At 36.3% G+C, this 16,535-nt stretch overlaps 1 protein-coding gene across 1 annotated transcript in view; it reads right to left on the minus strand.

Annotated features, from left to right (window-relative positions):
• amot (angiomotin) overlaps positions 1–16,535 on the minus strand; it is a 79,810-nt gene that overhangs the window by 24,712 nt on the left and 38,563 nt on the right. Inside the window, exons 4-7 of the mRNA XM_062048367.1 lie at positions 16,111–16,255; positions 8,626–8,718; positions 4,015–4,160; positions 1,219–1,368 (exon numbers count right to left, since the gene is read on the minus strand). Coding sequence (XP_061904351.1) covers positions 1,219–1,368; positions 4,015–4,160; positions 8,626–8,718; positions 16,111–16,255 — 534 coding nt within the window. The remainder of the gene's footprint in view (positions 1–1,218; positions 1,369–4,014; positions 4,161–8,625; positions 8,719–16,110; positions 16,256–16,535) is intronic.

The raw sequence follows: 16,535 nt of genomic DNA on the forward strand, positions 1-16,535 counted from the left end.
AATACGGTATATTCAGGTAAGGAAAGGGCTATTCTCGTGCTTTCCTTATCTTAATATAGAGCAATTCACGGAAAAATATGCAGTCCTTCTGCAACCTTAAAATACAGTGTATGAAATAGGAAACACAAACAGTATTGCTAGCAATGTACAACGTATAAAACACATGAAAAAAATGTAATTTACATGGATGGCGCTTGTGACCTCAGGTAACATGCTTTTTTCCAGTACTAATATATGACGAAGCATATGCAGGGCTTGGCTTCACTGTGACTACGGTGGGAGACAAAAAAAGACCTGTGTTGTTTTCTTTAATGTTAATAAAGATACGATGTTAAGCAGAGATGTACTTATGATACAATTTATAGTCGCAGTGGAGAGTGGGTGGGGGTTGCCACATGTTTTCTTTCTCCTATGAGCTCGATAACAGAAAACGATTGAGACGCACTGGCCTAACAATACATCATATATGGCTGATTTAGTGCGACAAAAAATAGAAGTGCTAAAAACGGCTATTACAGATTATTATATTATATTATTGTTTAAACTCATGCGATGAGGTGGCGACTTGTCCAGGGTGTACCCCGCCTTCTGCCCGATTGTAGCTGAGATAGGCTCCAGCGCCCCCGTGACCCCGAAGGGAATAAGCGGTAGAAAATGGATGGATGGATGGATGTTTAAACTCAGAGCAGCCATCTCTAAAGCCAACTCAGGGTGGTGAGGACACTTCCACTTTCCAGGTAGGGAATCTGTACTCCGGGGGGGCGTTCCAGTTGAAATTTCAAACAGGAACTCGGAAATTCTTACTTCCCAGTACAAATGGAATGCATCATTTGACACTTGTGACTTAGGGTAAGGGTCTTAGGAGCTTTAAGCAATGAAAAATAAGTACACAATAACAAACAGTAAATTTGTTTGCATCTGGCTGGATGTAAAAACTAAGAACAAGTCTTTAAATGACTTAAAATACAGGTTGCGTTGTGAGTTTCTCGAGGAATGTAAGTGTGATTCTGACCCAAGGTACCACTGTATAGCGAAAGACAGTCCACTATGCCTCAGTGAGGCCCAGTGTTTTGATGGTTGAATAGTGTAACTGTAAAATGCTTCACCGTTATAACACGCCCTTAGAGGGTAACTCCACCTACAATGTGGCCAAAGGGGAAAACGACGAGTTTGATTTAATTGGTTGAATGCATTAAAAATAAACATGTGCTTGGTTACCTGCTGCATGCGTAGTGATTCCAGCTCTCGCTCGAGTCTTGTACGTAGTCGATGTTCAAGTTGTTCTCTCTTCTCACAGGCTGCCTGCAGCTGAGCAAGAGCCTGCTGCATTCTCTCCACCTTCTCCACATAGACTTGCTTCTTCTTCAGCTGTGCAATACACACACAGTTTTCTTGCTTTGAATTAAGATTGCAATTCTCTGTGACAATTTTTCCCCAGACATACCATTGAGCTTACATTTTCAATAAATTACACAGATTAAACTGAATGTAAAACAGTATTGAATGGAATGACATTGTGATGCTATAGTGCAAATTTAAATAAAACAAAAACATGGAAATATAACGCATGGCAAGATAGATACTGTATAACAACAAATCAAACCAAATAAAAGTCCAATTTAGCACTGCTAAAATAAATGTTTAAAGTTGCAAATATGTAGTCAAACAGGAACTCTGAAATTCTGACTTCCCAGTACAAATGGAATGCATCATGCAGGCGAAGTGTCGGTAAAGTTGCCACAACTTGTTAATAAAGTATTTAGTTTGTTTAATGGGATGCTCACTCGTCGTTATTCAACTGCTTACTTTGTCAGTGTTCCCATAACATCAATACCAGCTAAAATGTTTTGTCATCTCATCGAGTTGAACGCAGACTGTGTTGTCAGTGAGCAACACAGATTGTGTTTATTAGACTTTTGTGTTTTATATTGATATCAAAAAGTAAACATTGTGGAGTTTTTTTTACATTACTTGTGTTTTCTTTTTCATTTTACTATTACTTTAAAAACGATTCATGTGACATAATATTTTATGGTGCATAGTTAATTCCTTTACAAAATATTTTTGATCAAACTCTTAATAAATCTGTCCTGATACAGCATGTACATGTACATACTTTACGAGTACTTGTCAATGTACATAACTTAAAGAATACCTCTCTCTATCAAAATGTAAAAATAGAGATAAAGGCATCATGTAATGAGAAAAAGATGACACATTGATACGATTAACGAACAAAAACACAAATATTTGTATTTAAATATATGGATAACATTTATCTAAAGCCTTTTTATTACACATTACAAATTACATGATCGCATCACGTTCACACCCCAACACTGTTTTACCTAACATTATGAATAATCTTGATTAATAATCGTGATTTCAATATTGATAAAAATGATCTTTATTATTTTGTCCATAATCGTGCAGCTATACGTAAGACAAGATCTCATACATGAACATTATTTTCATCTATATGAACAAAAAGTGCAGTTATGTCTTATGGCCATTAAGTGCCATCTTCACAATTTACCCGTTTATTTTTTAATTAATTAATTTATTGATGTTATTACTTTGTTTATAATGCTTGTGTTGCTTTCACATGCACATAAAATGTTCTACTTGAGGTACATACATACATTTTGAATGTGTTGTGTTTTTTTCAATAAAACTTGGTTAAAAGATTTCAGTATAAATAGATTTAGAAAATGTTGAGCACATTTAAATATGCCGTGATAATAATGATAACCGTGATAATTTTTGTCACAATAACAGTGATAAGAAATTTTCATACCGTGACATCCCTAGCGGGGGCCAACGAAATGCTAAGTGGCTCGGAGAAGCCGAGCAATTCTGGTGGTGGGCAAGAGAGGGGTACTGTATGCTCAGAGTGCGTTCGTATAAACACAGTCCAATGAGTTATTTCCCCATGTAGATACGTATATTCATGCTGGTGGTCCCGTCATTTTTACGTGGTTAAACTCACCTGCAACCACATAAAATGCCTCTGAGTCCTTGGTTTGCAGAGAGCTAATGGTGTCATGTAGCTCCCATAGCCCCCTTGCTAGCAATAGCATTAGCACACTGTGAAATTGTGAAATGTAAACAACGGTATCATCAATTCCACCCGCATTGTATCGCCATCGTATTGCCCGTCCCAGGACCTTTGATTTCCCAAAAGACAGCCTTTATTGTCATTATACTGTTCAGAAAGACCATACAACAAAATGTTTTTTTAAGTAATTTTTTTACTTATTTATATTGAATATATATATATATATATATATATATATATATATATATATATATATATATATATATATATATATATATATATATATATATATATATATATATATATATATATATATATATATATATATTAGGGCTGCAACTAACGATTAATTTGATAATCGATTAATCTGATAATCGATTAATCTGTCGATTATTACTTCGATTAATCGATTACTAATCGGATAAAAGAGACAAACTACATTTCTATCCTATCCAGTATTTTATGGGAAAAAAACAGCATACTGGCACCATACTTATTTTGATTATTGTTTCTCAGCTGTTTGTAAATGTTGCAGCTTATAAATAAAGGTTTATTAAAAAATAAAAAATAAAATAAATAAAAATTATTTAAAAAAAAAAAAAAACCTCTGCGCATGCGCATAGCATATATCCAACGAATCGATGACTAAATTAATCGGCAACTATTTTAATAATCGATTTTAATCGATTTAATCGATTGGTTGTTGCAGCCCTAAAATATATATATATATATATATATATATATACATATACATATATATATATATATATATATATATATATATATATATATATATATATATATATATATATATATACATATATATATATATATATATATATATATATATATATATATATATATATAGAATATATATATATATATTCAATCATTTTATTCTGGGTGCTGGATGGAAAATCTATTTCTGCCATTTGACAACCCCTGTCCACTCTTACCTCCTCCTCTAACTTGACCACTTTAGCTTGGGCGTTGTTAAGAGCCTGGTCCCTGATTTCAATGTGCCTCCTTTGGTCCTCTGTGATGGAGCGCAGTGCATTCAGTTCCATTTCTACTTTTTCCTTCTCACATATCGTCTCTTTGTCTGAACACAAACAAAGCAACACACACATTCATGTTATCCATGACCTATTTTTACATGTGTAAAGGTTAGTGGTGCAACCCTACAATACATACTGTTCATAATCAGATTTTTTCAGATTGGTACAGGTTAGGGATGTCCGATAATGGCTTTTTGCCGATATCCGATATTCCGATATTGTCCAACTCTTTAATTACCGATACCGATATCAACCGATACTGATACTGATATGCCTAATTTGGACAACCAGGTATGGTGAAGATAAGGTCCTTTTTTTTTTTAAATTAATAAAATAAAATAAGATAAATAAATTAAAAACATTTTCTTGAATAAAAAAGAAAGTAAAACAATATAAAATCAGTTACATAGAAACTAGTAATTAATGAAAATTAGTAAAATTAACTGTTAAAGGTTAGTACTATTAGTGGACCAGCAGCACGCACAATCATGTGTTTACGGACTGTATCCCTTGCAGACTGTATTGATATATATTGATATATAATGTAGGAACCAGAATATTAATAACAGAAAGAAACAACCCTTTTGTGTGAATGAGTGTAAATGGGGGAGGGAGGTTTTTTGGGTTGGTGCACTAATTGTAAGTGTATCTTGTGTTTTTTATGTTGATTTAATTAAAAAAATAAAAAATAAAAAAAACGATACCGATAATAAAAAAAACGATACCGATAATTTCCGATATTACATTTTAAAGCATTTATCGGCCGATAATATCGGCCGGCCGATATTATCGGACATCTCTAGTACAGGTGTATAATGATTTCCTACATGATACTCAATAAGTGAGGGAAAGGATGTGTTCACAGCATCACACCTCAAGTTTGTAAACAAATTAATTGCAACTTAAATTCCTTTCATTTTTCTGAAAAATCGACAGTGCGCCTTATAACCCGGTGCGCCTAATGTAAAGAATTATTTTGGTTGTGCTTACCGACCTCGAAGCTATTTTATTTTTGTGCATAGTGTAATGATAAGTGTGACCAGTAGATGGAAGTCGCACATAAGGGATACGTGTAGACTGCAATATGACGCCAGTAAACCACACCAAAACTTGAAATGTTCCATTGAGAATATTATAAAACTTTACACACGGTGCTCAAAAATCTGCCAAAATGTTTTAGTACGACTTTGTTAAGTAATGAAGCTGCACCGCTTGATGGATTTTTGGCACATTAATGCTACCGTAGTCCGACGTGCTGTCCTTCAACATACAAGTATTATTATGGTGTGTGTATAAGGACTGCAAAATGGCACCCATTACCAGACATATTATCTGGCCTTTTGTTTCGCAATATTATGCAAAACCAACTTTTTTTACCATCTGGTACCTGCTGATCTGTATTTGGGATCTGCATAAGTCCTGAAAATTTGCGTGCAACCGCCTTTGTAGTCCGTGCCAACACCATAGTCGATAAGCTACATCTTTTTCTCTGTCTTCTTGTTATGGGGCATTCTTCCTCTGCTGTTGCCATTTCTAATATAAAGTAGCGTAAAGTTCTAACGTATATCCGTCAGCAGACTTGCTATGAAAGCGCTAAAAACCACTGGCGCAGTGGGTTTACATAAATCACCCACAGAACTTTAGTTATTTGAGAGTTCCGGTTGAATGTTTTTTCACGGGACACATTTCTGGCATTGTTGTTGCACTAGTGAGCCACGGATGAGGAGATGCTGTTCCGTTATTGATTTAAGTACAGTCTGAATGTCATTAAAACAGTTAGCTTCATCTTTTGACACTTCTTTGGCTCCCGCCCTTGCACGCTACAACAAAGATGATGGGGGAAGACGCTGTCGAAGGTGAGTTACGTAAATAAGACCGCCCACAAAACGACACATTCTGAAGCGACTTGAAGAGTCTGTAAAACATCATCTATGTATAATTTTGACCAAAGAACCACCATTACATGTTATGTAGACCTCAAGGAAGTGTTCTAAATTTAGAAAAAAATCATAATATGACCCATTTAATGCGCCTTATAGTCAGGTGCGCCTTTTGTATGAAAATAGACCTGAATAGACCCGCTCATCGGCAATGCGCCTTATAATCCGGTGCGCCCTATGGTCCAGAAAATACAGTATGTAAACGGATAAAGACAAGTGGTTAAGACGAAAGCACTTTGCCGCCATTGGTCAGTAGAGATGTGGAACGGACTAGTGGGAAGAACTATTAATGTTGCACTTCAACCAAATGAAAATCTTTCCTTGACTAAAAACTAAATAATTATTTACAGTGTTTAAATTCCTACTGTTGTACTTAACCAAACAGAAACCTTCAGAGAAAATCAAGGGTTTCCAAAGTGTAGTATCTACTAACAAAAGTGGCTGGATCATTCAATTTACTGCGTCTCAACTCATAGGCTTAACCTAATAAATTATTGTGACCACAAGGTGTCGCCAAAAAACGATCCACTTGAAATTCAACAGCGTAAGTCTGTCATTAGGTCAGTATTTTCCATAGCTGCCGTTGTTCTCTGTGTAATTTCACTTGATCAAGCTTTTTCTAACGTTCCACACTACAAAATATTAAAAGTATGTTCTGTGATTTGAGCTGATACTGTATCTGATTATTATTGGCATTGGCAAATACTTAAGGCTCCAATATCAGTATCACAGCGGAAGGGAAAAAGTTGTATCGGGTCATCCCTAATAAAAAATGTTTTTACAAATTCATTATTAATGACATATATTATTACTAAATATTACAGTCTAATTTGTTGTGTCATCTATTACACAACCGTAAAGGGGAACTGCACTTTTTTGGGAATTTTGCCTGTCGTTCACAATCATTATGAAAGATGATGACTGATGGATTTGTTTAATGCATTATTAATATTAAATAAACGTAAATAAAAATCCGCCAATGGGACCTCCACTATTCCACCCATAAAATCCGATAAATAACCATTCAAAAGGCGCCAATAATATTAAATTTACATTTGGTGACTTTAATATTTGCCAAGTATTAGTGATATTGTTATTATTACCGCGAATGCAGAATGAACTACTTATAGCTGCTCCGTGATCACTTCCTGTGTCCCTATGTATACATCATCGAGTGGTCTGCTGCTTATTCACTTCCCTGCTCTGAGGAAGTTTATTGTAGATCATAATTCATGCCTCTCACCTGAAAAGTAGATGGCTAAGGATATAATCTGACAAGTTGAAACACTTTGACAGCCATTTAGGACCTGGAACTGCCAAGGACGACAAGAAAAGCGCTTGTTCTCCACCGCCCCCTCACCCCGTTTCTTCACGAGGATTATGAGACATTTTTCATTTTAATAGGAATATATGAACATCCTAGCAGTCGGCATCCTAATGATAGCAGACCTTCTACAGTAAGTGATGTTTTATTATATTTGTTGGCTTTCATAAAGTCAGCAGTAAGCAGAAAACAGTGATGAAGAAAAGAAAAAAAGCAAGTGTTGTATGCATTTTTTAAATGAATGCGCCGCATATGCTTAAAATGATCAAAATACGTAAATATTAAATGTTATAATAATTGTGCCCGTTACTACATTTCATATATATTTACACCATGTATATAAAATCCCGTTCGGATGTTGTTTTAGGGGCTCTATAGGCAGAATTGAACGGCTCCCATAGGCTTCATTGTAAGCAGACTTTTTATCAAATGTATTTAATATTTAGAATGCATTAAAAAAATCCATCTGCCGTCATGCCTTTTATAATGATTGTGAACGATAGGCAAAATTCCCCCAAAAAAGTGCAGTTCACTTTTAAGATGTGTATGTTGTGTTATATATTGATCTACATTTACAATAAAAAATATATCAAATGTTCCCCTTGCATTCCGTCGCTTCTACTACTGTATGTTACATCTAAATCTATTTGAAAACTGTATGTATTAGAAAAAAAAACCTGCTAGCAGTTTTACATTTTTAAGTTTAATTGTAGTTGTTTATACAAAAGCTAGGCAGTTTTATTCCGCATTTTGTTTCCTTACTGTGCCCAACATTTGCAGAACTGTGACCTTAAAACTGAGGTACGTACCAAACCGTGATTGTGGTGATTACCCCTACTAAAGAGAGATAGAATAGATGGATGTATGGCGCATGCACAATTTTATCCGCATAAAATAGACAAACTAAATTTTTAAAATATAATCTGAGAGGGAATGAAACATTGGATATGTCACATCTTGTACACAGAGACAAAATAAAGGGAAAATAACTTTATACTATATCTATATTTAAAATATTTTGTTGTATACCTCACATGCATGAAGGAAAGGCACCTACTGTAATCCAAAATTGACTGATTTTTTTGTCCGAATAAAACCAATACACTCCAGTTTCAAAGCAATTAGAGACCGTTGCCCCATATGATACCACTTGTTCATTTTGTCAGGGAAAGACAACATACACATTTACACATTTACTGTCAAATAATGATGTGTGTGTGTGAAAATGTTTGTGTTTGTTCTTACTTTGTGCAAGCAGCTGGGATATGGTCTTCAGGTTTTCTTCGGAGTCATCACACTCTTTAGCAGTCATCTGCTTATTGGCTGTCTCCATGCGCTCTTTTAGAAAGAACACACATCATTAACATCTGACCTGCAGATAAAAGTAAAACATAAGACAACAGAATAGTTCTGTAAATACATGTATCCCAGATGACCGGCTAAGAAAATAAGAAAAAGAATAGCTGTCATAGTTAGGGATGTGTACCTTTCACATTTCAACCGATACGAGACCAATTCCCAGTACCTGGGAATCGATGTCGGTACTCAACAGTACCATTTTTTTTTAAACTTTTGTCTGTGTTAATGTAGTAATAAATTGAATTGTTTCGTAAAGAAATCTTGTTTTTATTGTATTTAAGATTTAATCCTGAGCTCATAATGATAACTGCTGTCCAGTTGGTATATCTTGTTTTCGTAAACTTCTGAGTCTCATTTATAAGTATCACATGTAGGGGTGTCAAATGATCGCGTTAATTGCGAATAATTACAGTCATATTTACCATGTTATACTTTTTAATGATGTTAATCTAATTTTCAATCTTTAACGTTACTGCTTCTGTATGTCTGCGAGTTGTCTCGCTCTCTTCTTGTGCTTGACTAAGAACAACAACACTACTGCCATGCGGCACAAAGATAAGTCTCGTGACAAGCAACAGTCACAAGACTGTTGCTAGCGGCTTTAAATTGGGGATATAATGAATTCTATCTAACAAAATGTGTAAAATATTGAAATTGAACTTAAAGACGTATCAGAAGTGTGTTTATTGTTTGTGTATGTTTGAACGTTGTCATGTTTTTAGTGTAGACAACACTTTTTTTCATCTATCGATTACACAAGCTATAAAGAAATGTTGGTCTTCCGGGTGGGTTTTGACCCATTAAACTGACTTGATACTATTATTCATAACACAGCTGTGCATCAATATGGTGAGACGTGCACATTATGTTTAAAATCAGAGTACACTTAAGTGGAGGAGAATCTTTTAATTGACTGTGCTTGTCCTAAGGAGCGCAATAGCATGACTGCCAGTGGATAAAATTAAACCATCACTCCTAAGAAAATAAGTTCATGTTATGTTGTTAAATAAGGTTTAAAAATCAGATAATGTTGCATATTAATGTATGTGTATAAGACATATGTGACCGACAGTCAGGAAACCCTCTATCTTTACAATAATGTAATGAATTCAAATGAAAATACCTCAAGTGGAGGATTTTTCTGAGCATGTTAGGTAAGATTTAATGAGAGATTAATTATATTGATTACAGATCCAAGTAAAATATCAAATTAAATGTTTTAATCGCTTGACAGCGCCAATTACATAGTATACTTTGCATGGAGTTGCAATTGCAAGACATTAGATTGCACTGGTGTATAGACTACAATGTGTTGCCTTAGTCAGGAAGTATTGTTTGCCATCAGGTTAAATGTGCCAGTCTTTTCTTTTGTAAAATCCTACAAAGTGTTTATACAGTAAGAACTGTACTGATTACACAACAGCTGTTTGATTGTAATGTGTAGCTTAGGTGTAGTTTTGATTTCCAAAGTTGGATGCATTAATATTGCCATGTAAAATTACTAATGCTAATCACTAACATGTATATGGCATATCCAAAGGAAATAACCATCAAGCTAGCGCATTTTGATAAGCAGAAACTTAATTTTGAGTGCTTTCCATCAGGCAAATTGCAACATTACCTAGAGGCAGTCCGCTACGAATACCTGTTTGCTAGCCAAGTGCTTGAGGCCGGCAATCGGACGTGATGTCACGTGCAACAAAGGTATTGAACTATGGTACCCTTTGACATTTGTGATGATGATGATGAATAATTCAGTGATAATAATACTTGTTAGAAACAATTTATTCGGAGAAGAGCATTGCATTGTGGACGCAGTTGTTCGCTTGTCGCTCTCAAATTTACGGGACACAGCTCAAATGTGTCATCAACATACATTATCACGATATAATGATAGTATTTAAAACTCTATAGTCGGCCAAATGTATATCATTTATATCGTGCATGTTGCGTGGCCCCGATTCAGTCGGTACCTTTGAAAGTAAGAATTCTGTACCAATCACAAAACATAGTTTATTTTATTTCAAAAGTGCTTACCAAAATAATAAGTACCGTAATATCATATTATACAAAGGACAGTATCAGATCGATAGTAGCGTGATGTTTTTGTTGCATTCCAGTTTTAAAGGTTTAATTTAAACTGATTACAGGTAGGGATGGGCAATATGGCCTAAAATCTATATTGCGATACTGTATATATTGTAGCCTCTTGCGATAACGATATGCACAATATATTAATTGGTATTTAAATGATAATGCAACTATTTCAAAACAGTTTACAAAGGCTCTTAATTTGGCTGCTGACATGTGCGGTAACATATTACGTAATTTCAAGTTGTATTATTTTCTCAAAACTATGATTAAAGAACTTGTTAATTTACTGTTAATATCTGGTTATTTTCTTTTGTAACACAGTTCTATCTACACTTCTGTTAAAATGTAATAATCACTTATTCTTTTAATGTTTGGATACTTTTAATTATTTTTAGGTGATAATACAAATTTGGGTAGTAAGTAGTTACAGAGTTACAGGGGCAGTATTGGTCATACAAAGCTGATACTGATACTTCAAATGTTAAAAATGATTGAATGATTCAATTTTTGATAAAAATTATAACCACACAAAAACACTGAATGGTGGTGTAACAATATCAACTACAAAATTCCCCCGGAAGTTTTGATGGGACTTCTATCTGTGCACTGAACCACTGACTGGGGTTCGGCGGAAGCCGGCGTATTTATAAGATGGCGCCGCGGGTCCGAATCCGTGAGTTTTAGGTGTAACTATACAAAAAAAAGCTAGCCTAAAAAGTTAGCATGCTAATATGAAAGGTTGCCATACTTCCAAGATGGCGCCAAGTATAAAAAATTCTAATTTTTAGGTTTAAGCATGCAAAATAAGCTAAAAAGCTACCAACAATGTTAGCATGCTAATATAAGAGACGTTGGCATACCTCTAAGATGGCACTAAGTATCGAAAATCATGATTTTTGGGTTTAAACACACAAAATTAGTGAAAAAGATAGCCAAAAACGTTAGCCTGCTATAATCGTTATGCTATATAAGATAGGTTAAAATACCACCAACGTAGTGCCAAGTATCAAACATTATTAGCATGCTAACAACACGCTCAACACCACCCCATATTGGAAAAAAAAACTGCCACCATTTTAACTATGACACAGCATTTTCTGAAAAATTAAATTTTCCCATTTTTTTTATTCCTAAATAGCGTCGTCATCGTAACACGAAATGTTCCCAACTATAAATAGCACAGTCGGCGCGAGCGAGACCTTTCCGATGGTATAAGATATGTAGAGGTTTGTTGGCCGGTTCGTCTCGCATTTATCACGGCAGAATAATATATGAAGAAGAACCAGAAAATTCCCGCTGAAATTTTGATGGGCCTGCCCTGAACCTATGGCCGGGGGCCGGTGGGAGCCGGCTTACTTTTAAGATGGCGCAGAGTGTCCGAATCTGTGATTTTTAAAGTGTAACTGTACAAAATGATCTAAAGAGCTAGCCTAAAAAAGTTAGCATGCAAATATAAGCATGCTAACACTTAACATACCACGTTATGTGACTCTAAGGCATACTTGCCAACCTTGAGACCTCCAATATCGGGAGGTGGGGGGTAGGGGGGGGGGGGGGGCGTGGTTATTTACCGCTAGAATTCACCAACTCGAGTATTTCATATATATTTCATATATATATATATATATATATATATATATATATATATATATATATATATATATATATTTATATATATATGTATGAAATACTTGACTTTCAGTGAATTCTAGCTATATATATATATTTATTTTATTTACATAAAAGAAATACTTGAATTATCTATCCATTAGATGGCAGTATTGTCCTGTTTAACTTCTCTGTTCATGACTGAGAAATCATTTCGGCCACCGTGTTCAATGGAGAAGTCTGTTCTACATATTTACAGGCAACATACACCTTCCCCTTCGAACTGTCCTGGATGAACTGAAATTCTTGTTTCCATTCGTTTTGGAACTTGCAAGCGTATTTATATTGTGGTAAAGCGGACGTGAGAATAGGCTGTCCCCACTCAGTCTCAGGTCCGCATTGAGCTGGAGGGGGCGTGGCCTCCAGCTCCGGCTGAATACCGGGAGTTTGTCGGGAGAATATCTCTGCCGGGAGGTTGTCGGGAGAGGCGCTGAATAACGGGATTCTCCCGCTAAAAACGGGAGGGTTGGCAAGTATGCTCTAAGGTATACAGCTGTAGATTTAGGGAAAAGAGTGGACATGCAACCGTTAGCACGCTAACAATTAGAAAAAATAAGTGCAAAATCAGCTGAAAAAGGTAGCATGTTAACATTAGCATGCTAGCATGCTAACAGTTAACATGTGTCACATACCAAGTTTTATGACGTTAAGGTGTGTAGCAGTTGAATTAAAGAAAAAAGTGTAAAATTAGCTGAAATCGTTAGCTTGCTAATGTTAGGATGCTAACAGTTAGCATGTGTCACCAAGGTATATGACTGTAAGGTGTATGGCAGGGAAATTAGAGAAGTTAGTATGTGTCACATACCAAGTTATATGACTGTATGGTGTATGGCAGTGGAATTACAGAAAAAGTGTAAAATTAGCTGGAAAATTTAGCATGCTAATGTTAGAATGCTAAGATTAAAATGCTAACAGTTAGCATGTGTCGTATACCAAGTTTTATGACTTTAAGGTGTATAGCTGCGGAATTACAGAAAAGTCTAAAATTTGCTGAAAAAGTTAGCTTGCTAACATTATAATGCTAGCTTGCTAACAATATAATGCTAGCACATGACTGGGTAAGAAGAAATACCAAAATGCAGTATTTGTTGGTGTAAACAAGAAAAGTAGCAAAACATGTAACGTACATTTAACGTTAATGCAAGTTAACGTAAACGCCCATTCACATGCTGCACAGCTTTGCATTGCAACAGGCCCATAATAAAGATTAAAGGCCTACTGAAACCCACTACTACCGACCACGCAGTCTGATAGTTTATATATCAATGATGAAATCTTACATTGCAACACATGCCAATACGTCCGGGTTAACTTATAAAGTGCGATTTTAAATTTCCCGGGAAACTTCCGGTTGAAAACGTCTAGGTATGATGACGTTTGCGCGTGACGTCAATGATTGAAGCGGAAGTATTCGGACACATTGTATCCCAATACAAACAGCTCTGTTTTCATCGCAAAATTCCACAGTATTCTGGACATCTGTGTTGGTGAATCTTTTGCAATTTGTTTAATGAACAATGGAGACTGCAAAGAAGAAAGCTGTAGGTGGGATCGGTGTATTAGCGGCTGGCTGCAGCAACACAACCAGGAGGACTTTGAGTTGGATAGCAGACGCGCTATCCGATGCTAGCCGCCGACCGCATCGATGATCGGGTGAAGATCTTCGTCGCGCCGTCGATCACTGGAACGCAGGTGAGCATGGGTGTTGATGAGCAGATGAGGGCTGGCGTAGGTGGATAGCTAATGTTTTTAGCATAGCTCTGTTGAGGTCCCGTAGCTAAGTTAGCTTCAATGGCGTTGTTAGCAACAGCATTGCTAGGCTTCGTCCGGTGGTACAGCATTAACCGTGTGGTTACAGGTCCAGAGTTTGGTAGTATTGTTGATCTTCTGTCTTTCCTTCCAGTCAGGGGCTTATTTCTTTTGTTTCTATCTGCATTTAAGCACGATGTTATCACGTTAGCTCCGTAGCTAAAGTGCTTCACCGATGTATTGTCGTGGAGATAAAAGTCACTGTGAATGTCCATTTCGCGTTCTCGACTCTCATTGTCAAGAGGATATAGTATCCGAGGTGGTTTAAAATACAAATCCGTGATCCACAATAGAAAAAGGAGAAAGTGTGGAATCCAATGAGCCCTTGTACATAAGTTACAGTCAGAGCGAAAAAAGATACGTCCTGCACTGCACTCTAATCCTTCACTCTCATGTTCCTCATCCACAAATCTTTCATCCTCGCTCAAATTAATGGGGTAATCGTCGCTTTCTCGGTCCGAATCGCTCTCGCTGCTGGTGTAAACAATGGGGAAATGTGAGGAGCCCTTCAACCTGCGACGTCACGCTACTTCTGGTACAGGCAAGGCTTTTTTTATCAGCGACCAAAAGTTGCGAACTTTATCGTCGATGTTCTCTACTAAATCCTTTCAGCAAAAATATGGCAATATCGTGAAATGATCAAGTATGACACATAGAATGGATCTGCTATCCCTGTTTAAATGAGAAAATTTCATTTCAGTAGGCCTTTAAGTCCAAGCAATATTATTATGGGCGCAATGAGGTGGCGACTTGTCCAGGGTGTACCCCGCCTACCGCCCGAATGCAGCTGAGATAGGCTCCAGCGTCCCCCACGACCCCGAAAGGGATAAGCGGTAGAAAATGGATGGATGGATTGCAAACGCCCATGGGTGCTTTGCATTGCAGCAGGCCCATAATTCTGTTTTTAAATTATGTCCTGCTGTTAACTCAGATGTAAATCCTTTAGTTTTTGTATTTCAAGTCCCCCTGTATCCGGGGACTTATTTCCATAACAAATAGAACAAAATATTTTTTGGCTTATCTTCATACGGTGTATAGTGTAGCATGTTTAGCTGTACTTCATCCTCCAGTGAGGATGGTACTTGTAAGACACAGTTTATTTGCCTCCATGGAGGCAAAAATTGCTGACTTTAAAGTGGCTTTGCATTTGCACTGTAGACGGAGATTAGCCGCCAGCAAGGACGTTACATTGCGTTGAGTTGAGGAGGAGGTTGTTCGCTTGTCACTGTCAAATTTTCAGGACGCAGCTAGAATGTGTCATCAACATGCATTGTCACGATATAATGATAGTTTTAAAAGCCACCCCAACAAATTGTTAATGTGTGTTGGAACTTCAATTAACTATTAAATATCATTAATATTTAATATGTTATTTGTATTTCATTTTATATGAGCAATGAGACTGAAAAAAGAAAGGAATATAAATGATATACACTTTATGTATTTATTAAACACCTTGAACATATTCTTACCTTTGCAGCCTGTCACTGACGGATCAACTTTGGGCAGTTGATCTGCTTTGTGCACAGCTTAGACAAAGTGCCCACAACGTGTTACCAGATACATTTTAGGAATTTCAGTCACTCCTCAGAGGAATTCATTACATTAAATTTTCCAATCATAATGTTGATGATAGATTATCCTCATTAACGCATTAATTTGAACAGCCCTAGTTTTCCAAAGTTAAGGAAGATGGTCTGAGGATTGCACCTTGAGAAAAAAGTTGAACAGTTCATTGATTCACGCTCATGCTGTGTAAGTCAACTTCTGACCACAACTGTGTGTGTTCTGCTGTCTTACCTCGGAGGTCCCTGTTAAAGTCGTGCAGCCGCCGGACCTCCAATTCTAGCTTGTTCCTCATTGTTTTCTCCAGGGCCTCCCTCTTGGAGGAAGACTTAGCGAGGGTTTCGTAAGCCTCTGACACCAGCTGTATTTCTGTTTCCAACTACCAAAAGAAATGGGTGGAATGAAGTGAAACAACACAAATACCAACAGATTTCAAACTTATCATCTAAGACAAAAATACATAACTGACAACAATCTGACAAGTCAGAAATGGGACCAATCATTAAATGATATGAAAATATAAATAATAGTTAATGGGGTGCTCCAATACAACTTTTTCAATTCCAATAAATTATCAATATAGGCCAATACAGATAATGACCTGATACCATATCAGTGCGAAATCATACTGCATGCTTTTATGATTTTGTAGTGTGGAA

The sequence above is a fragment of the Entelurus aequoreus genome, linkage group LG05 (assembly GCF_033978785.1).
Source record: "Entelurus aequoreus isolate RoL-2023_Sb linkage group LG05, RoL_Eaeq_v1.1, whole genome shotgun sequence".
NCBI classification, from domain to species: domain Eukaryota; kingdom Metazoa; phylum Chordata; class Actinopteri; order Syngnathiformes; family Syngnathidae; genus Entelurus; species Entelurus aequoreus.